The following is a 22,135-nucleotide window of genomic DNA, read 5'->3' on the forward strand; positions in this document are numbered from 1 at the left end:
TAAGAATTTTTAATAGTGACAGAAAATATTTCATTGTCACACAAAGTGAAGATGGAATAAATATTATTGAAAAGCAAAATAAATAAATAAATAAATAAATAACAACTATAGGGAACCAATAGTTTAGTGAATCTTAGCATCATTATCCAATAAGGGACTGGAACCTGATTCTGGGTAAAGGTGTATTATTATAAAACATCTGTAAACTGTATTTTTGGGGTCTTTTTTCTGCTTTAAAGAGGAGTCCCAGCTGATTTTATTGTTAATCAATAAATCGGACTTTGATTTGGCTGGCTGCGTCTGCCTGATTCCTTGCCAGAGAAAACTGGGTAACAGGTTTTTACCTGTAACAGAACATGTTTCTTTCTCAAACCACAAATCCCAAAATCCTGCATCTGTGGGGATTCTGGGATTATAGTGCCAACTCTGCCATCCCTTCCTTCTCCTCCTCTCTGGGTGGTCATTCCCCCATTTCCTACTGCCCACCTCCTTGGACTGAACTTACGAAGTTCTTAGAAGAAGGTGAGGTGACAGTGATTCCCTCTTGCCCCCTCAATTCCTCCCTAGAGAGCAGCAGGATGAGCCCGATGAACCCCACGTTATAGTTTTTGTTGGAGTCTATGAGATGCCCCTCCTTCCTCCTCTTCTTGTTCGTCTTTCTTTCCTTCCAACCTGGAGGTCTACGCTTCACTAGAGGTCCAGTCTCCTATTTTTGAACTCCAAATAAGAGTCATAGAGATGTCTGTTATTCTATGATTCCGTCTATGTAGCCTTGCATGAATTAAAAAAAGAACAGAAACATGTCCTATAAGGAAAAGAAGCCTCCAGACTTATCCAGAAGGTGAGAGTGAGCGGATCTCCTTGATTTCCTTTGGAGCATAAGGGAATAACCAAATTCTAGATTGCCCTAACTTTTCCAAAGTAGGTGAAATATCACTCTTTATTCCTATCCTAAAATCATGGAAGGGATCTCTGAGGCCATCGTGTCCAACCTCCAGCTCAAGGCAAGTCTCCAAATCAAAGCAGATCTGACAGATAGCTGTCCAATGTTCTCTTGAAGGCCTCCGGCTGCCTTTCACTCTGTTTGGTACAGGCTACTTTTAAATAGGGATGTGGTGGTGCTGCAGGCTAAACCGCAGAAGCCTATTCTGCAGGGTCAGAAGACCAGCAGTCGTAAGATCGAATCCACGCGAAGGAGTGATCACCTGTTGCTTGTCCCAGCTCCTGCCAACCTAGCGGTTAGAAAGCATGCAAATGCGAGTGGATAAATAGGGACCACCTCGGTGGGAAGGTAACAGCGTTCCATGTCTAAGTCGCACTGGCCATGTGACCACGGAAGATTGTCTTTGGACGAAACACTGGTTCTATGGCTTGGAAACGGGGATGAGCACCGCCCCCTAGAGTCGAACATGACTGGACAAAAATTGTCAAAGGAAACCTTTACAAGAATTTAAGCAATTAAGGCAGTATGGAATAGGTTCAGAGGAGGTGACCAAGGAAGGTCAGGGGACTGGAAACCAAGCTTTATGAGGAAAATTTGAAGGAACTGGACATATTTAGCCTAGAGATGGGATAACACTCTGCCAACACTTCAAAGATTGTAATATACAGAGGAGGGGCAGGATCTGCTCTCAATCATTCCACAGCACAGAACAGGTATGAATGGGCTTAAGATCCTGGAAGCCAGATTTCAGCTGCATACCAGGAAAAAAACTTTTAACTGTTAGAGCACTAGCTTTCGAGAGAAAATTGGAACGATTATATATCACCTCTGTTTTCATTTATTTATTTTTATTTGAAATACTTTTACCCCACCTTTTTCCTTAGAAGGATTTGTATTCCTGCAATGAGCAGGGGGTTGGACTAGAAGCCTTATCGGCGCCTTCCCATCATACTGGGAATACATTCTATAAAGCCTTTCCAATCTAAGTCACAACAAGTTTTAACCTGTCCGTTTTTGGTTTGGGGTCAATTTCTGGTTAAGTCCTTTTTCTCAACATTATGGTTAATTTCTGCTGTCAATTTCCTGACCACTGAAAGTTTGTTATCTTCTTCCTCAGAAGATAAAACTTTGTATTCCAGGATAAATTAGAAGTCCCATCTGCCTGTTATAAATCCATTTCTTGATTAATATGGCTAATAAATAAAATGACTTTCCAACAGTCCCTCCTCTTCACTGATTACAGCAAACTAATATGTCAAGGCTTTATTGAACTGGCAGGCCAAGTCCCAGTCTAATTCTTACCAAGTCTATCTTATCATTCCTAACACATAAAACAAAGAGAAAAAAATCTCTACGTATGGTTAAGAAAAGAACAATACGTAATTTCTAAAAAAGCATATCCCAACATTTAAAAACACACACACCACAAATGGATAGGTTACAGACTGTATTCTAAATAGGTGGTTGTTGTGGTTTTTCGGGCTCTTTGGCTATGTCCGGAGCTGGAGTCCCAAAGGCAGTTCGTGTCATTCTGACAACTCCTGCGACATTGCTGGAACCAGTTGTATTGGCTCTTGCCTTTCCATTGGACCATTTCAACAATGTGCAGAGGGGGATTTGCTGCTTGGGTAACACCCTATCCTCCATACTACTTTACTTAGGCTTCATGCTCTGGAGAGGACACTTCTTGATACAGAGCATGTTATCATAGTTTCTCGAGACTGAAGGATGCCTATGATGATGATGATGATGATGATGATGATGATGATGATGATGATGATGATGATGATGGCTGTGTTCTGAAGGTTGTTCTTCCTAACGTTTCACCAGTCTTTGTGGCTGGCATCTTCAGAGGACAGGAGTCAGAAATCACTCTTTGCTCTGGACAGTTCTGACTCCTTTTCTCTTAAGATGCCGGCCACAGAGACTGGCAAAACATTAGGAAGAACAACCTTCGGAACACAGCCAAAGAGCGTGAAAAACCCACAACAACCATCAGATCCCGGCTGTGAAAGCCTTTGAGAATACATTGTATTCTAAATAGCTTATAAATGATCAAATACTCACACACGGGCATTGTGTAACTTCTTCTTAGCTTTATTTCATTCAAAGTAATTAAATTCCAATCCAAATGTCATTCCCTATAAAATCCTCACCAGAAAAAGGCAGCTCTTTAAGAAAATATTTAATTTTGCCCATTGAGATGAACAGTTTGGCTTCCCCTGAAAGAAGAAAGGTCACAACACTGTTCTTCTAGCAAATATATTCAAACATTTCGTTCTCTGAAGTTTCATAAGGTTGCCACTGGAACCGTGGGCTCTTTTCACATTTCAGGTAGCTGAAGTAGTTTTGCCCTTGGGTGGGCTCCTCCCTATAAATGCCACGACTCTAGGAGTAGCTCCTTCCACGTTCCAAGTAGTCATCTGATTTCTCCCCAGTGTATGAATCTGATTCATTGGAACCACATAGCACTTGAGGAGATGCATTTCACATTGCCTGGATTGTTTTGCTTTCTCTGTGAATTTTTAGATGTGAACAAAACTGATGACTTTGAAGCTCTCCCACATTCCATGCATTTCTATAGTTTTCCCCTGTGACTTCTTTGATGCAAGCAAAGGAGAGCCAAAACTGAGACCTTTCCCACACTCCATGCATTTACAAGGTTTCTTGTCACGGTAAGTCCTTTGCTGTCATGGAAGCTCTTTCCACATTCCCTGTATTTCCTCTCTGGGAGTTATCTGATATAAACTAAGATTATGGTTTTGACTTCCCACATTCCATGTATTTCTATGGTTTCTCCCCAGTGTGAGATCTTTGGTGTGAATTCAGCTGACTGCTATGACTGAAGCTCTTTCCACATTCCACGCATTTATACGGTTTCTCCCCAGTGTGAGTTCTGTGATGTGAACTCAGGGCACTGCTGTGACTGAAGCTCTTTCCACATTCCATGCATTTATGTGGTTTCTCGCCACTGTGAATTCTTTGATGTGATCTAAAGGTACTGCTATCACTGAAGCTTTTCCCACATTCCATGCATTTATATGGTTTCTCCCCAGTGTGAGTTCTTTGATGGGAACTCAGGACACTGCTCTGTCTGAAGCTCTTCCCACATTCCATGCATTTATATGGTTTCTCCCCAGTGTGGGTTCTGTGATGTGAACTCAGGGCACTGCTACGACTGAAGCTCTTTCCACATTCCTTGCATGTATATGGTTTCTCCCCAGTGTGAGTTCTGTGATGTGAACTCAGGGCACTGCTATGACTGAAGCTCTTTCCACATTCCATGCATGTATATGGTTTCTCCCCAGTGTGAGTTATGTGATGTGAACTCAGGGCATTGCTACGACTGAAGCTCTTTCCACATTCCATGCATTTATATGGTTTCTCCCCAGTGTGAGATCTTTGATGGGAACTGAGGCTACTGCTCTGAATGAAGCTCTTTCCACATTCCATGCATTTATATGGTTTTTCCCCAGTGTGAATTCTTTGATGTGAATGCAGGTTGCCCTTCCGACTGATGCTCAATCCACATTCCATGCATTGATACAGTTTCTCCCCAGTGTGAGATCTTTGATGTGAACGCAGGTGACTGCTATTACTGAAGCTCTTCCCACATTCCATGCATTTATGTGGTTTCTCCCCAGTGTGACTTCTGTGATGGGAACTGAGGCTACTGCTCTGACTGAAACTCTTTCCACATTCCATGCATGTATATGGTTTCTCCCCAGTGTGAGTTCTTCGATGTGAATTCAGGTAACCGCTATTACTGAAGCTCTTTCCACATTCCATGCATTTATAGGGTTTTTCCCCAGTGTGAGTTCTTCGATGTAATCTCAGGTGAATTCTCTGACTGAAGCTCTTTCCACACTCCATGCATTTATAGGGTTTCTCCCCAGTGTGAGTTCTTTGATGTGAACTCAGGTGAACTCGCTGACTGAAGCTCTTCCCACACTCCATGCATTTATAGGGTTTCTCCCCAGTGTGAGTTCTTTGATGGGAACTGAGGCTACTGCTCTGACTTAAGCTTTTTCCACACTGTTGGCATTTGTAGCATCTCCCACCTCTCAGGTTTTTTTTAAGTGAAGCACAATCACTGTGCATCATGATGCTCTTTCCTTGTTTTATTCTTTGACTTCGTTTCTCCTCTGGGTGGACTTTGTCAAGTCTATAGTCATTGAGGTTTCCTTGACTGTTTATCTGCTCAGGGAACCTTTTCTCCTTCCCACCACCCAGTTGATTTTTTTCAGATGATCAGAAGTGCATCAACATCTACAGGATGAGAAGCTGGACATTATGTTTTTCCCTCTTGTTTTCTGGGTTCCCTTATTCCCCTTTCCTCCTTTTAAGTGTGTAGAATTTTTTCCTATTTCACATTTGGTGGGGGAGTTGTTTTGTTTTTTTTGCACTGAAAGTGACTGGCTCCGTAGAATTCCAGCTGTCCTGTTCATCACCTGATCGAGAGGAAAAAAGAGATGAAAGATGAGTGCAATGTAAAAGAAATACATTACTTGTCTGCATGAGTTCAAATCCCCAAGGCCAGATGAACTACATCCAAGGATACTGAAGGAACTGGCTGAAGAAATTGCAGAACCACTGTCTAATATTCTCTTGTCATCAAGGGAAACGGGTGAAGAGCCAGATAGGTGGAGTAGATCTGACACTGTCCCTATCTTCAAAAAGGGGAACCAGGGAACTGTAGACTAGTCAGCCTGACATTCATCTAAGAGAAAATTCTTGATGAGATTACAAAGCAGACACTCTGCAAGCTCTTTGAAAACAATGCAGTAAGAACTGAAAGCCAATATAGAAAGATGGAAAGAACTGGGCATGTTTGGCTTTGAGAAAAGAAGCCTGAAGGGAGAGACATGATTTTTTCTTTCTTTTTTCAACATGGTGGATGATTGATACTCTGGATTGGTCCGATCTCTTTGTGGTTTGTTATTTGTTTTATTTTGTTGAGTTCTGTCCAATTAAGTGAGGAGGATTTAAAGAACCTTGTAATGAGGGTGAAAGAGGAGAGTGCAAAAAATGGTCTGAAGCTCAACATCAAAAAAACTAAGATCATGGCCACTGGTCCCATCACCTCCTGGAAAACAGAAGGGGAAGATATGGAGGCAGTGACAGATTTTACTTTCCTGGGCTCCATGATCACTACAGATGGAGACAGCAGCCCCGAAATTAAAAGATGCCTTCTTCTTGGGAGGAAAGCGATGACAAACCTCGACAGCATCTTAAAAAGCAGAGACATCACCTTGCCAACAAAAGTCTGCATAGTCAAAGCAATGGTTTTTCCTGTAGTGATGTACGGAAGTAAGAGCTGGACCATAAAGAAAGCTGACCGCCGAAGAATTAATGCTTTTGAATTGTGGTGCTGGAGGAGACTCTTGAGAGTCCCCTGGACTGCAAGGAGAACAAACCTATCCATTCTAAAGGAAATCAAGCCTGAGTGCTCACTGGAAGGACAGATCCTGAAGCTGAGGCTCTAATACTTTGGCCATCTCATGAAAAGAGAGGACTTCCTGGAAAAGACCATGATGTTAGGAAAGTGTGAGGGCAAGAGGAGAAGGGGATGACAGAGGATGAGATGGTTGGACAGTGTCATCGAAGGAACCAACATGAATTTGGCCCAGCTCCGGGAGGCAGTGGAAGACAGGACGGCCTGGCGTGCTCTGGTCCATGGGGTCACGAACAGTCGGACACGACTAAACGACTAAACAACAACGTCCAATTATATTTTACCTCACTTAATTTATTTATTTACTTATTTATTTATTTTATTTATATGCCGCCCACTCTACCCAGAGGTCTCTGGGCGGCTTACAATAATTAAAATTCAATACAATAAAATAATTAAAATACAATTAAAATACAATTAAAATTGCCATCATCAGGACCCACAGTTGATGCTATTTCAATTAAAAGCCTTCTGGAACAGGAAGGTTTTGACCTGGTGCTGAAATGTCATCAACATCTGCGTCAGACGAATTTCAGTTGGGAGGGCGTTCCATAATCTGGGGGCAGCTGCCCAGAAGGCCCTTTGTCTACAAGCATTCCCTCTTAACTCCTTGAGGGATGGGTCTTTCAAAAGGGCCCCTGGCTAGATCTTAACTGCTGGGTAGGCTCATATGGAAGGAGGCGGTCCTTCAAGTATCCAGGGCCCAAGCCACTTAGGGCTTTATATGTCAAAACAAGCAGTTTGAATTGGGCCCAGGCAGCAACTGGTAATCAATGTAAATTGAACAGAATCGGCTTGATGTGATCTCTAGCAGCTCCACCACTCACGAGCCGCCCAGCTCGATTCTGGACCAGTTGCAGTCGCCGGACCATCTTCAAAGGCAGGTCCATGTAGAGTGCATTGCAATAATCTATACAAGATGTTACCAGTGCGTGTGTAACTGTCATGAGACTCCACTCATCCAGGTAGGGCCGTAGCTGGTATAATTTCCGCAGCTGAAGGAAGGCGCCCCTGGCCACCGAGTCCACCTGGGCTTCCAAAGTTAGACTGGGTCCAGGAGCTCCCCCAGGCTGCGGACCCTGTCCCTTAGGGGGAGTGTAACCCCATTCAGGGCAGGGAAATGGCCCTCCAACCTGTCCGGCGAAGCACCCACTAACAGCACTTCCATCTTGTCTGGATTGAGTTACAGTTTATTAACCCTCATCCAGCCCGTTATCAGGTCCAGACATGAGTTCAGCACAGAAACCGCCTCACCTGGATTGGTGGAAAACAAGAGGTAGAGCTGAGTGTCATCAGCATATTGCTGACTCCCCAGCCCAAACATCCTGATGACCTCTCCCAGCGGTTTCATGTAGATGTTAAACAGCATGCAGGACAGTATCGAGCCCTGAGGAACCCCATGACATAAATGCCATGAATGATCCTGATTTCAATTGGTCTTATCTAATTGGAGAAAGAGTGACAGAGTGAAAGTGACAGATTTTACTTTCCTGGGCTCCATGTTCACTGCAGAAGGGGACAGCAGCCACAAAATTAAAATACGCCTGCTTCTTGGGAAGAAAGTGATGACAAACTGAGACAGCATCTTAAAAAGCAAAGATATCACTTTACCGACAAAGGTCCGCAAAGTCAAAGCTATGTTTTTCCCTCAGTGATGTATGGAAGTGAGAGCTGGACCATAAAGAAAGCTGACCGCCGAAGAATTGATGCTTTTGAATTGTGGTGCTGGAGGAGACTCTTGAGAGTCCCCTGGATTGCAAGGAGAACAAATCTATCCATTCTAATCAAGCCTGAGTGCTCACTCCATCTCATGAGAAGAGAAGACTCCCTGGAAAAGCCCCTGATGTTGGGAAAGTGTGAAGGCAAGAAGAAAAGGGGACAACAGAGGATGAGATGGTTCGACAGTGTCATCAAAGATACAAACATGAATCTGATCAAATTCTGGGAGGCAGTGGAAGACAGAAGGGCCTGCTCTGGTCCATGAGGTCACGAAGAGTCGGACACAACTAAACGACAACAAAATTGGAGAAATCCTCTTCACCCGCTTATGTGACGGCTTCCAGCAGAAAAGCTAGTCCTTCCCATCTAAGGAAAAAATGCTCCAAAGCCAGTATTTTGACAAGTGATAGAAATGACTGTCAGCGGGATAGAATCTCAGGGTGTGTATGTGAAAACCTCAGGCTGGGTGGTGTTCTAAGAACATCACGTGAGGTTCCATCGCTAACATCCAGAAAATGATGGGAACCGAATGATCCATTTATGATGGACAGTCTAATCTCTCGGTACTTAATCAATTCGATTTCTGAATGGGAAGGATAATTACGGTCCTGCCGACATCCCGAATTAACATGTCATTTTCTTCTAACATAATGAGACTTTAAACTGAATAGGCTATCAAAAACTTTTCCATCTGGATTTCTTGATACACTGCTTATCACAGAAATGGATGGTGAGAGATTGTGGTTTGGATGTATCTGAAACAGTGTGCGGTCATGATAAAATGAATCATCATAGATCACAAGTTGAATATGAGCCAGCAGTGTGATTTGGATACAAAAAGGGCAAGCACTATTTTAGGAGGGATTAACAGGAAGACCGAGAACTCCCAGAAGTACAGGCTGGATTTTGAAAGGGCAGAGGAACAAGAGACCAAATTGCTAACATGTGCTGGATTATGGAGAAAGCCATACAGTTCCAGAAAAACATCTACTTCTGCTTCATTGACTATACAAAAGCCTTTGACTGTGTGGACCACAACAAACTATAGCAAGTTCTTAAAGAAATGGGAGTGCATGACCACCTTATCTATCTCCTGAGGAATCTATATGTGGGACAGGAAGCAACAGTTAGAACTGGATACGGAAAAACTGATTGGTTCAAAATTGGGAAAGGAGTACGACAAGGCTGAATATTGTCCTCCGGCTTATTTAACTTATATGCAGAATACATCATGCGAAAGGCAGGACTGTTTGAATCCCGAGCTGGAATTAAAATTGCTGGAAGAAATATCAACAACCCTCAATATGCAGATGATACCACTCTGATGGCAGAAAGCGAGAAGGAATTAAAGAACCTCTTAATGAGGGTGAAAGAGGAGAGCGCAAAAAATGGTCGGAAGCTCAACATCAAAAAAACTAAGATCATGGCCACTGGTCCCATCACCTCTTGGTAAATAAAAGGGGAAGATACGGAGACAGTGACAGATTTTACTTTCTTGGGCTCCATGATATCTGCAGATGGTGACAGCAGTCACAAAATTAAAAGGCGCCTTCTTCTTTGGAGGAAAGCGATGACAAACCTTGACAACATCTTAAAAAGCAGAGACATCACCTTGCTGACAAAGGTCTGCATCGTCAAAGCTATGGTTTTTCCAGTAGCGATGTATGGAAGTGAGGGCTGAACCATAAAAAGAATTGATGCCTTTGAATTGTGGTGCTGGAGGACTCTTGAGAGTCTCCTGGACTGCAAGGAGAACAAACCTAACCCTTCTAAAGGAAATCAACCCTGAGTGCTCACTGGAAGGACAGGTCTTGAAGCTCAGCCTCCAATACTTTGGCCATCTCATGAGAAGAGAAGACTCCCTGGAAAAGACCCTGATATTGGGAAAGTGTGAGGGCAAGAGGAGAAGGGGATGACAGAGGACAAGATGGTTGGACAGTGTCACCGGAGCGACCAACATTAATTTGACCCAACTCCAGGATGCAGTGGAAGACAGGAGGGCCTGGAGTGCTCTGGTCCATGAGGTCGTGAAGAGTTGGACATGAGTTAATGAATAAACAACAACAACAACAACAACAACAAAAACAAAAACAACAGGAAGAGAGTCTCCAAATCCTGTGAGGTACTGGTTCCACTCTATGCAGCATTGGTTAGGCCTCATCTACTGTGTCCTCCCCTTCACGGATTGCTGCCTTGTCGTGGCGAAGGGGTTTGAGTAATTCAGAGAAGCTATGGGCTATGCCATGCAGGGACACCCAAGACGGACAGGTCATAGTGGAGAGTTCTGACTAAACGCAATCTACCTGGAGTAGGAACTGGCAAGCCACTCCAGTATCTTTGCCAAGAAATCCCCATGATCAGAAACAAAAGGCTAAAAGATATGACGCTAGAAGATGGGCCCCTCAGGTCAGAAGGCATCCAACATGCTACTGAGGAAGAGCAGAGGACAAGTACAAGTAGCGCCAGAGCTAATGAAGTGCTTGGGCCAAAGCTGAAAGGATGCTCAGCTGTGAACATGCCTGGAAGTGAAAGGAAAGTCCAATGCTGCAAAGAAAAATACTGCATAGGAACCTGGAATGTAGGATCTATGAACCTTGGTAAGCTGGATGTGGTCAAACAGGAGATGGCAAGAATAAACATTAACATCCTGGGCATCAGTGAACTGAAATGGACACGAATGGGCGAATTCAATTCAGATGATTATCGTATCTACTATTGTGGACAAGAGTAGCCCTCATAGTCAAGAAAAGATTGGGAAAAGCTGTCATGGGATATAATCTCAAAAATGACAGAATGATGGCAATATGAATCCAAGGCAGACCTTTCAGCATCACAATAATCCAGGTTTATGCACCAACCACCAATGCAGAGGAGACTGAAACTGACCAATTCTATGAAGACTTACAACACCTTCTAGAACTGACACCAAAGAAAGATGTTCTTCTCATTCTAGGGGATTCGAACGCTAAAGTCGGGAGTCACGAGATAAAAGGAACAACAGGAATGCTTGGCCTGGGAGTTCAAAACGAAGCAGGGCAACGGCTAATAGAGATTTCTCAAGAGAAGAAGCTGGTCATCACAAACACACTTTTCCAACAGCACAAGAGGAGACTCTATACATGGAAATCACCAGATGGGCAATATCGAAATCAGATAGAGTATATTCTCTGCAGCCAAAGATGGAGAAGCTCTATACAGTCAGCAAAAACAAGACCTGGAGCTGATTGTGGCTCTGATCATCAGCTTCTCATAGCAAAATTCAAGCTTAAACTGAAGAGAGTAGGAAAAACCACTGGGCTAGTCAGGTATAATCTAAACCAAATCCCTGATGAATACACAGTGGAAGTGAAGAACAGATTCAAGGAACTCAATTTGATGGACAGAGTGCCTGAAGAACTTTGGATAGAGGCTCGTAACATTGTACAGGAGACAGCAACAAAAACCATCCCAAAGAAAAAGAAATGCAAGAAAGCAAAGTGGATGTCCAAAGAGGCCTTGCAAATAGCAGAGAGGAGAAGGGAAACAAAATGCAGGGGAGATAGGGAAAGTTACAGAAAATTGAATGCAGACTTCCAAAGAATAGCAAGGAGAGACAAGAGGGTCTTCTTAAATGAACAATGCAAAGAAATAGAGGAAAATAATAGAACAGGAAAAACCAGAGATCTGTTCAAGAAAATTGGAGATACTAAAGGAACATTTCGTGCAAAGATGAACATGATAAAGGGCAAAAATGATAGGGACCTCACAGAAGCAGAAGACGTCAAGAGGAGGTGGCAAGAATACACAGGGGAACTATACCAGAAGGACTTGGATATCCCGGACAACCCAGATAGTGTGGTTGCTGACCCTGAGCCAGACATTTTGGAGAGTGAAGTCAAGTGGGCCTTAGAAAGCTTGTCTAACAACAAGGCCAGTGGAGGTGATGGCATTCCAGTTGAACTATTTAAAATCTTAAAAGATTGTGCTGTTAAGTTACCACATTCAATATGCCAGCAAGTTTGGAAAACTCAACAGTGGCGAGAGGACTGGAAAAGATCAGTCTACATCCCAATCCCAAAGAAGGGCAGTGCCAAAGAATGCTCCAGCTACCTTACAATTGCACTCATTTCACTCGCCAGCAAGGTTATGCTCAAAATCCTACAAGGTAGGCTTCAGCAGTATGTGGACCGAGAACTCCCAGAAGTACAAGCTGGATTTCGAAGGGGCAGAGAAACTAAGGACCAAATTGCTAACATGTGCTGGATTATAGAGAAAGCCAGAGAGTTCCAGAAAACATCTACTTCTGCTTCATTGACTATGCAAAAGCCTTTGACTGCATGGATCACAGCAAACTATGGCAAGTCCTTAAAGAAATTGGAGTGCCTGACCACCTTATCTATCTCCTAAGAAATCTATATGTGGGACAGAAAGCAACATTTAGAACTGGATATGGAACAACTGATTGGTTCAAAATTGGGAAAGGAGTACGACAAGGCTGTATATTGTCCCCCAGCTTATTTAATTTATATGCAGAATACATCATGCCGAAGGCTGGACTGGAGGAATCCCAAGCCGGAATTAAGATTGCTGGAAGAAATATCAACAACCTCCGATATGCAGATGATACCACTCTGATGGCAGAAAGTGAGGAGGAACTAAAGAACCTTGTAATGAGGGTGAAAGAAGAGAGTGCAAAAAAAGTCTGAAACTCAACATCAAAAAAACGAAGATCATGGTGACTGGCCGCATCACGTCCTGGCAAATAGAAGGGGAAGATATAGAGGCAGTGACATATTTTACTTTCTTGGGCTCCATAATCACTGCAAATGGAGACAGCAGCCATGAAATTAAAAGACGCCTGCTTCTTGGGAGGAAAGCGATGACAAACCTTGACAGCATCTTAAAAAGCAGAGATATCACCTTGCCAACAAAAGTCTGAATAGTCAAAGCTATGTTTTTTCCTGTAGTGATGTATGGAAGTGAGAGCTGGACCGTAAAGAAAGCTGACCGCCGAAGAATTGATGGCTTTGAATTGTGGTGCTGGAGGAGGCTCTTGAGAGTCCCCTGGACTGCAAGGAGAACAAACCTATCAATTCTAAAGGAAATCAACCCTAAGTCCTCACTGAAGGGCAGATCCTGAAGCTGAGGCTCCAATAGTTTGGGCATCTCATAAGAAGAGAGGACTCCCCGGAAAAGACCTTAATGTTGGGAAAGTGTGAAGGCAAGAGGAGAAGAGGACGACAGAGGATGAGATGGTTGGACAGTGTCACCGAAGCAACCAACATGAATCTGACCCAACTCTGGGAGGCAGTGGAAGATAGGAGGGCCTGGCATGCTCTGGTCCTTGAGGTCACGAAGAGTCGGACACGACTAAATGAACGATGGAACAACTGATTGATATAAAATTGGGAAATGCTGTATATTGTCCCCCTGCTTATTGAATTCATATGCAGAATACATCGTGTGAAAGGCAGGACTGGAGGAATCCCAAGTTAGAATGAAGATTGCCGGAAGAAATATCAACAACCTCCGATATGCAGATGATACCACTCTGATCCTAGAAAGGAAGGAAGCCGAGGTACTGGCTTTATGGGCTTTTCTGGCTTATTCTCTCTGTCCCCACCCCCCACCGCATGGTTAAATTGGGACTTCCCAGGAGAGCTCCCTCCATTTCCTCAGGAAGTTTTGTCTAGGAAGGAAGCCGAGGTACTGGCTTTATGGGCTTTTCTGGCTTATTCTCTCTGTCCCCACCCCCCACCGCATGGTTAAATTGGGACTTCCCAGGAGAGCTCCCTCCATTTCCTCAGGAAGTTTTGTCTAGGAAGGAAGCCGAGGTACTGGCTTTATGGGCTTTTCTGGCTTATTCTCTCTGTCCCCACCCCCCACCGCATGGTTAAATTGGGACTTCCCAGGAGAGCTCCCTCCATTTCCTCAGGAAGTTTTGTCTAGGAAGGAAGCCGAGGTACTGGCTTTATGGGCTTTTCTGGCTTATTCTCTCTGTCCCCACCCCCCACCGCATGGTTAAATTGGGACTTCCCAGGAGAGCTCCCTCCATTTCCTCAGGAAGTTTTGTCTAGGAAGGAAGCCGAGGTACTGGCTTTATGGGCTTTTCTGGCTTATTCTCTCTGTCCCCACCCCCCACCGCATGGTTAAATTGGGACTTCCCAGGAGAGCTCCCTCCATTTCCTCAGGAAGTTTTGTCTAGGAAGGAAGCCGAGGTACTGGCTTTATGGGCTTTTCTGGCTTATTCTCTCTGTCCCCACCCCCCACCGCATGGTTAAATTGGGACTTCCCAGGAGAGCTCCCTCCATTTCCTCAGGAAGTTTTGTCTAGGAAGGAAGCCGAGGTACTGGCTTTATGGGCTTTTCTGGCTTATTCTCTCTGTCCCCACCCCCCACCGCATGGTTAAATTGGGACTTCCCAGGAGAGCTCCCTCCATTTCCTCAGGAAGTTTTGTCTAGGAAGGAAGCCGAGGTACTGGCTTTATGGGCTTTTCTGGCTTATTCTCTCTGTCCCCACCCCCCACCGCATGGTTAAATTGGGACTTCCCAGGAGAGCTCCCTCCATTTCCTCAGGAAGTTTTGTCTAGGAAGGAAGCCGAGGTACTGGCTTTATGGGCTTTTCTGGCTTATTCTCTCTGTCCCCACCCCCCACCGCATGGTTAAATTGGGACTTCCCAGGAGAGCTCCCTCCATTTCCTCAGGAAGTTTTGTCTAGGAAGGAAGCCGAGGTACTGGCTTTATGGGCTTTTCTGGCTTATTCTCTCTGTCCCCACCCCCCACCGCATGGTTAAATTGGGACTTCCCAGGAGAGCTCCCTCCATTTCCTCAGGAAGTTTTGTCTAGGAAGGAAGCCGAGGTACTGGCTTTATGGGCTTTTCTGGCTTATTCTCTCTGTCCCCACCCCCCACCGCATGGTTAAATTGGGACTTCCCAGGAGAGCTCCCTCCATTTCCTCAGGAAGTTTTGTCTAGGAAGGAAGCCGAGGTACTGGCTTTATGGGCTTTTCTGGCTTATTCTCTCTGTCCCCACCCCCCACCGCATGGTTAAATTGGGACTTCCCAGGAGAGCTCCCTCCATTTCCTCAGGAAGTTTTGTCTAGGAAGGAAGCCGAGGTACTGGCTTTATGGGCTTTTCTGGCTTATTCTCTCTGTCCCCACCCCCCACCGCATGGTTAAATTGGGACTTCCCAGGAGAGCTCCCTCCATTTCCTCAGGAAGTTTTGTCTAGGAAGGAAGCCGAGGTACTGGCTTTATGGGCTTTTCTGGCTTATTCTCTCTGTCCCCACCCCCCACCGCATGGTTAAATTGGGACTTCCCAGGAGAGCTCCCTCCATTTCCTCAGGAAGTTTTGTCTAGGAAGGAAGCCGAGGTACTGGCTTTATGGGCTTTTCTGGCTTATTCTCTCTGTCCCCACCCCCCACCGCATGGTTAAATTGGGACTTCCCAGGAGAGCTCCCTCCATTTCCTCAGGAAGTTTTGTCTAGGAAGGAAGCCGAGGTACTGGCTTTATGGGCTTTTCTGGCTTATTCTCTCTGTCCCCACCCCCCACCGCATGGTTAAATTGGGACTTCCCAGGAGAGCTCCCTCCATTTCCTCAGGAAGTTTTGTCTAGGAAGGAAGCCGAGGTACTGGCTTTATGGGCTTTTCTGGCTTATTCTCTCTGTCCCCACCCCCCACCGCATGGTTAAATTGGGACTTCCCAGGAGAGCTCCCTCCATTTCCTCAGGAAGTTTTGTCTAGGAAGGAAGCCGAGGTACTGGCTTTATGGGCTTTTCTGGCTTATTCTCTCTGTCCCCACCCCCCACCGCATGGTTAAATTGGGACTTCCCAGGAGAGCTCCCTCCATTTCCTCAGGAAGTTTTGTCTAGGAAGGAAGCCGAGGTACTGGCTTTATGGGCTTTTCTGGCTTATTCTCTCTGTCCCCACCCCCCACCGCATGGTTAAATTGGGACTTCCCAGGAGAGCTCCCTCCATTTCCTCAGGAAGTTTTGTCTAGGAAGGAAGCCGAGGTACTGGCTTTATGGGCTTTTCTGGCTTATTCTCTCTGTCCCCACCCCCCACCGCATGGTTAAATTGGGACTTCCCAGGAGAGCTCCCTCCATTTCCTCAGGAAGTTTTGTCTAGGAAGGAAGCCGAGGTACTGGCTTTATGGGCTTTTCTGGCTTATTCTCTCTGTCCCCACCCCCCACCGCATGGTTAAATTGGGACTTCCCAGGAGAGCTCCCTCCATTTCCTCAGGAAGTTTTGTCTAGGAAGGAAGCCGAGGTACTGGCTTTATGGGCTTTTCTGGCTTATTCTCTCTGTCCCCACCCCCCACCGCATGGTTAAATTGGGACTTCCCAGGAGAGCTCCCTCCATTTCCTCAGGAAGTTTTGTCTAGGAAGGAAGCCGAGGTACTGGCTTTATGGGCTTTTCTGGCTTATTCTCTCTGTCCCCACCCCCCACCGCATGGTTAAATTGGGACTTCCCAGGAGAGCTCCCTCCATTTCCTCAGGAAGTTTTGTCTAGGAAGGAAGCCGAGGTACTGGCTTTATGGGCTTTTCTGGCTTATTCTCTCTGTCCCCACCCCCCACCGCATGGTTAAATTGGGACTTCCCAGGAGAGCTCCCTCCATTTCCTCAGGAAGTTTTGTCTAGGAAGGAAGCCGAGGTACTGGCTTTATGGGCTTTTCTGGCTTATTCTCTCTGTCCCCACCCCCCACCGCATGGTTAAATTGGGACTTCCCAGGAGAGCTCCCTCCATTTCCTCAGGAAGTTTTGTCTAGGAAGGAAGCCGAGGTACTGGCTTTATGGGCTTTTCTGGCTTATTCTCTCTGTCCCCACCCCCCACCGCATGGTTAAATTGGGACTTCCCAGGAGAGCTCCCTCCATTTCCTCAGGAAGTTTTGTCTAGGAAGGAAGCCGAGGTACTGGCTTTATGGGCTTTTCTGGCTTATTCTCTCTGTCCCCACCCCCCACCGCATGGTTAAATTGGGACTTCCCAGGAGAGCTCCCTCCATTTCCTCAGGAAGTTTTGTCTAGGAAGGAAGCCGAGGTACTGGCTTTATGGGCTTTTCTGGCTTATTCTCTCTGTCCCCACCCCCCACCGCATGGTTAAATTGGGACTTCCCAGGAGAGCTCCCTCCATTTCCTCAGGAAGTTTTGTCTAGGAAGGAAGCCGAGGTACTGGCTTTATGGGCTTTTCTGGCTTATTCTCTCTGTCCCCACCCCCCACCGCATGGTTAAATTGGGACTTCCCAGGAGAGCTCCCTCCATTTCCTCAGGAAGTTTTGTCTAGGAAGGAAGCCGAGGTACTGGCTTTATGGGCTTTTCTGGCTTATTCTCTCTGTCCCCACCCCCCACCGCATGGTTAAATTGGGACTTCCCAGGAGAGCTCCCTCCATTTCCTCAGGAAGTTTTGTCTAGGAAGGAAGCCGAGGTACTGGCTTTATGGGCTTTTCTGGCTTATTCTCTCTGTCCCCACCCCCCACCGCATGGTTAAATTGGGACTTCCCAGGAGAGCTCCCTCCATTTCCTCAGGAAGTTTTGTCTAGGAAGGAAGCCGAGGTACTGGCTTTATGGGCTTTTCTGGCTTATTCTCTCTGTCCCCACCCCCCACCGCATGGTTAAATTGGGACTTCCCAGGAGAGCTCCCTCCATTTCCTCAGGAAGTTTTGTCTAGGAAGGAAGCCGAGGTACTGGCTTTATGGGCTTTTCTGGCTTATTCTCTCTGTCCCCACCCCCCACCGCATGGTTAAATTGGGACTTCCCAGGAGAGCTCCCTCCATTTCCTCAGGAAGTTTTGTCTAGGAAGGAAGCCGAGGTACTGGCTTTATGGGCTTTTCTGGCTTATTCTCTCTGTCCCCACCCCCCACCGCATGGTTAAATTGGGACTTCCCAGGAGAGCTCCCTCCATTTCCTCAGGAAGTTTTGTCTAGGAAGGAAGCCGAGGTACTGGCTTTATGGGCTTTTCTGGCTTATTCTCTCTGTCCCCACCCCCCACCGCATGGTTAAATTGGGACTTCCCAGGAGAGCTCCCTCCATTTCCTCAGGAAGTTTTGTCTAGGAAGGAAGCCGAGGTACTGGCTTTATGGGCTTTTCTGGCTTATTCTCTCTGTCCCCACCCCCCACCGCATGGTTAAATTGGGACTTCCCAGGAGAGCTCCCTCCATTTCCTCAGGAAGTTTTGTCTAGGAAGGAAGCCGAGGTACTGGCTTTATGGGCTTTTCTGGCTTATTCTCTCTGTCCCCACCCCCCACCGCATGGTTAAATTGGGACTTCCCAGGAGAGCTCCCTCCATTTCCTCAGGAAGTTTTGTCTAGGAAGGAAGCCGAGGTACTGGCTTTATGGGCTTTTCTGGCTTATTCTCTCTGTCCCCACCCCCCACCGCATGGTTAAATTGGGACTTCCCAGGAGAGCTCCCTCCATTTCCTCAGGAAGTTTTGTCTAGGAAGGAAGCCGAGGTACTGGCTTTATGGGCTTTTCTGGCTTATTCTCTCTGTCCCCACCCCCCACCGCATGGTTAAATTGGGACTTCCCAGGAGAGCTCCCTCCATTTCCTCAGGAAGTTTTGTCTAGGAAGGAAGCCGAGGTACTGGCTTTATGGGCTTTTCTGGCTTATTCTCTCTGTCCCCACCCCCCACCGCATGGTTAAATTGGGACTTCCCAGGAGAGCTCCCTCCATTTCCTCAGGAAGTTTTGTCTAGGAAGGAAGCCGAGGTACTGGCTTTATGGGCTTTTCTGGCTTATTCTCTCTGTCCCCACCCCCCACCGCATGGTTAAATTGGGACTTCCCAGGAGAGCTCCCTCCATTTCCTCAGGAAGTTTTGTCTAGGAAGGAAGCCGAGGTACTGGCTTTATGGGCTTTTCTGGCTTATTCTCTCTGTCCCCACCCCCCACCGCATGGTTAAATTGGGACTTCCCAGGAGAGCTCCCTCCATTTCCTCAGGAAGTTTTGTCTAGGAAGGAAGCCGAGGTACTGGCTTTATGGGCTTTTCTGGCTTATTCTCTCTGTCCCCACCCCCCACCGCATGGTTAAATTGGGACTTCCCAGGAGAGCTCCCTCCATTTCCTCAGGAAGTTTTGTCTAGGAAGGAAGCCGAGGTACTGGCTTTATGGGCTTTTCTGGCTTATTCTCTCTGTCCCCACCCCCCACCGCATGGTTAAATTGGGACTTCCCAGGAGAGCTCCCTCCATTTCCTCAGGAAGTTTTGTCTAGGAAGGAAGCCGAGGTACTGGCTTTATGGGCTTTTCTGGCTTATTCTCTCTGTCCCCACCCCCCACCGCATGGTTAAATTGGGACTTCCCAGGAGAGCTCCCTCCATTTCCTCAGGAAGTTTTGTCTAGGAAGGAAGCCGAGGTACTGGCTTTATGGGCTTTTCTGGCTTATTCTCTCTGTCCCCACCCCCCACCGCATGGTTAAATTGGGACTTCCCAGGAGAGCTCCCTCCATTTCCTCAGGAAGTTTTGTCTAGGAAGGAAGCCGAGGTACTGGCTTTATGGGCTTTTCTGGCTTATTCTCTCTGTCCCCACCCCCCACCGCATGGTTAAATTGGGACTTCCCAGGAGAGCTCCCTCCATTTCCTCAGGAAGTTTTGTCTAGGAAGGAAGCCGAGGTACTGGCTTTATGGGCTTTTCTGGCTTATTCTCTCTGTCCCCACCCCCCACCGCATGGTTAAATTGGGACTTCCCAGGAGAGCTCCCTCCATTTCCTCAGGAAGTTTTGTCTAGGAAGGAAGCCGAGGTACTGGCTTTATGGGCTTTTCTGGCTTATTCTCTCTGTCCCCACCCCCCACCGCATGGTTAAATTGGGACTTCCCAGGAGAGCTCCCTCCATTTCCTCAGGAAGTTTTGTCTAGGAAGGAAGCCGAGGTACTGGCTTTATGGGCTTTTCTGGCTTATTCTCTCTGTCCCCACCCCCCACCGCATGGTTAAATTGGGACTTCCCAGGAGAGCTCCCTCCATTTCCTCAGGAAGTTTTGTCTAGGAAGGAAGCCGAGGTACTGGCTTTATGGGCTTTTCTGGCTTATTCTCTCTGTCCCCACCCCCCACCGCATGGTTAAATTGGGACTTCCCAGGAGAGCTCCCTCCATTTCCTCAGGAAGTTTTGTCTAGGAAGGAAGCCGAGGTACTGGCTTTATGGGCTTTTCTGGCTTATTCTCTCTGTCCCCACCCCCCACCGCATGGTTAAATTGGGACTTCCCAGGAGAGCTCCCTCCATTTCCTCAGGAAGTTTTGTCTAGGAAGGAAGCCGAGGTACTGGCTTTATGGGCTTTTCTGGCTTATTCTCTCTGTCCCCACCCCCCACCGCATGGTTAAATTGGGACTTCCCAGGAGAGCTCCCTCCATTTCCTCAGGAAGTTTTGTCTAGGAAGGAAGCCGAGGTACTGGCTTTATGGGCTTTTCTGGCTTATTCTCTCTGTCCCCACCCCCCACCGCATGGTTAAATTGGGACTTCCCAGGAGAGCTCCCTCCATTTCCTCAGGAAGTTTTGTCTAGGAAGGAAGCCGAGGTACTGGCTTTATGGGCTTTTCTGGCTTATTCTCTCTGTCCCCACCCCCCACCGCATGGTTAAATTGGGACTTCCCAGGAGAGCTCCCTCCATTTCCTCAGGAAGTTTTGTCTAGGAAGGAAGCCGAGGTACTGGCTTTATGGGCTTTTCTGGCTTATTCTCTCTGTCCCCACCCCCCACCGCATGGTTAAATTGGGACTTCCCAGGAGAGCTCCCTCCATTTCCTCAGGAAGTTTTGTCTAGGAAGGAAGCCGAGGTACTGGCTTTATGGGCTTTTCTGGCTTATTCTCTCTGTCCCCACCCCCCACCGCATGGTTAAATTGGGACTTCCCAGGAGAGCTCCCTCCATTTCCTCAGGAAGTTTTGTCTAGGAAGGAAGCCGAGGTACTGGCTTTATGGGCTTTTCTGGCTTATTCTCTCTGTCCCCACCCCCCACCGCATGGTTAAATTGGGACTTCCCAGGAGAGCTCCCTCCATTTCCTCAGGAAGTTTTGTCTAGGAAGGAAGCCGAGGTACTGGCTTTATGGGCTTTTCTGGCTTATTCTCTCTGTCCCCACCCCCCACCGCATGGTTAAATTGGGACTTCCCAGGAGAGCTCCCTCCATTTCCTCAGGAAGTTTTGTCTAGGAAGGAAGCCGAGGTACTGGCTTTATGGGCTTTTCTGGCTTATTCTCTCTGTCCCCACCCCCCACCGCATGGTTAAATTGGGACTTCCCAGGAGAGCTCCCTCCATTTCCTCAGGAAGTTTTGTCTAGGAAGGAAGCCGAGGTACTGGCTTTATGGGCTTTTCTGGCTTATTCTCTCTGTCCCCACCCCCCACCGCATGGTTAAATTGGGACTTCCCAGGAGAGCTCCCTCCATTTCCTCAGGAAGTTTTGTCTAGGAAGGAAGCCGAGGTACTGGCTTTATGGGCTTTTCTGGCTTATTCTCTCTGTCCCCACCCCCCACCGCATGGTTAAATTGGGACTTCCCAGGAGAGCTCCCTCCATTTCCTCAGGAAGTTTTGTCTAGGAAGGAAGCCGAGGTACTGGCTTTATGGGCTTTTCTGGCTTATTCTCTCTGTCCCCACCCCCCACCGCATGGTTAAATTGGGACTTCCCAGGAGAGCTCCCTCCATTTCCTCAGGAAGTTTTGTCTAGGAAGGAAGCCGAGGTACTGGCTTTATGGGCTTTTCTGGCTTATTCTCTCTGTCCCCACCCCCCACCGCATGGTTAAATTGGGACTTCCCAGGAGAGCTCCCTCCATTTCCTCAGGAAGTTTTGTCTAGGAAGGAAGCCGAGGTACTGGCTTTATGGGCTTTTCTGGCTTATTCTCTCTGTCCCCACCCCCCACCGCATGGTTAAATTGGGACTTCCCAGGAGAGCTCCCTCCATTTCCTCAGGAAGTTTTGTCTAGGAAGGAAGCCGAGGTACTGGCTTTATGGGCTTTTCTGGCTTATTCTCTCTGTCCCCACCCCCCACCGCATGGTTAAATTGGGACTTCCCAGGAGAGCTCCCTCCATTTCCTCAGGAAGTTTTGTCTAGGAAGGAAGCCGAGGTACTGGCTTTAT

At 46.8% G+C, this 22,135-nt stretch overlaps 1 protein-coding gene across 2 annotated transcripts in view; it reads right to left on the reverse strand.

The window, feature by feature from the left end:
• Positions 1–3,019: 3,019 nt before the first annotated feature.
• Positions 3,020–22,135, reverse strand: part of LOC140703819 (uncharacterized) — a 70,766-nt gene continuing 51,650 nt past the window's right edge. For both annotated transcript variants that reach the window (XM_072987760.2, XM_072987761.2), the window contains one exon: positions 3,020–5,394. In XM_072987760.2, the coding sequence (XP_072843861.2) occupies positions 3,731–5,047 (1,317 nt within the window). In that variant the 5' untranslated portion in view covers positions 5,048–5,394 and the 3' untranslated portion in view covers positions 3,020–3,730. The remainder of the gene's footprint in view (positions 5,395–22,135) is intronic.

This window comes from Pogona vitticeps, chromosome 2 (assembly GCF_051106095.1).
Source record: "Pogona vitticeps strain Pit_001003342236 chromosome 2, PviZW2.1, whole genome shotgun sequence".
Classification (NCBI taxonomy): Eukaryota; Metazoa; Chordata; class Lepidosauria; order Squamata; family Agamidae; genus Pogona; species Pogona vitticeps.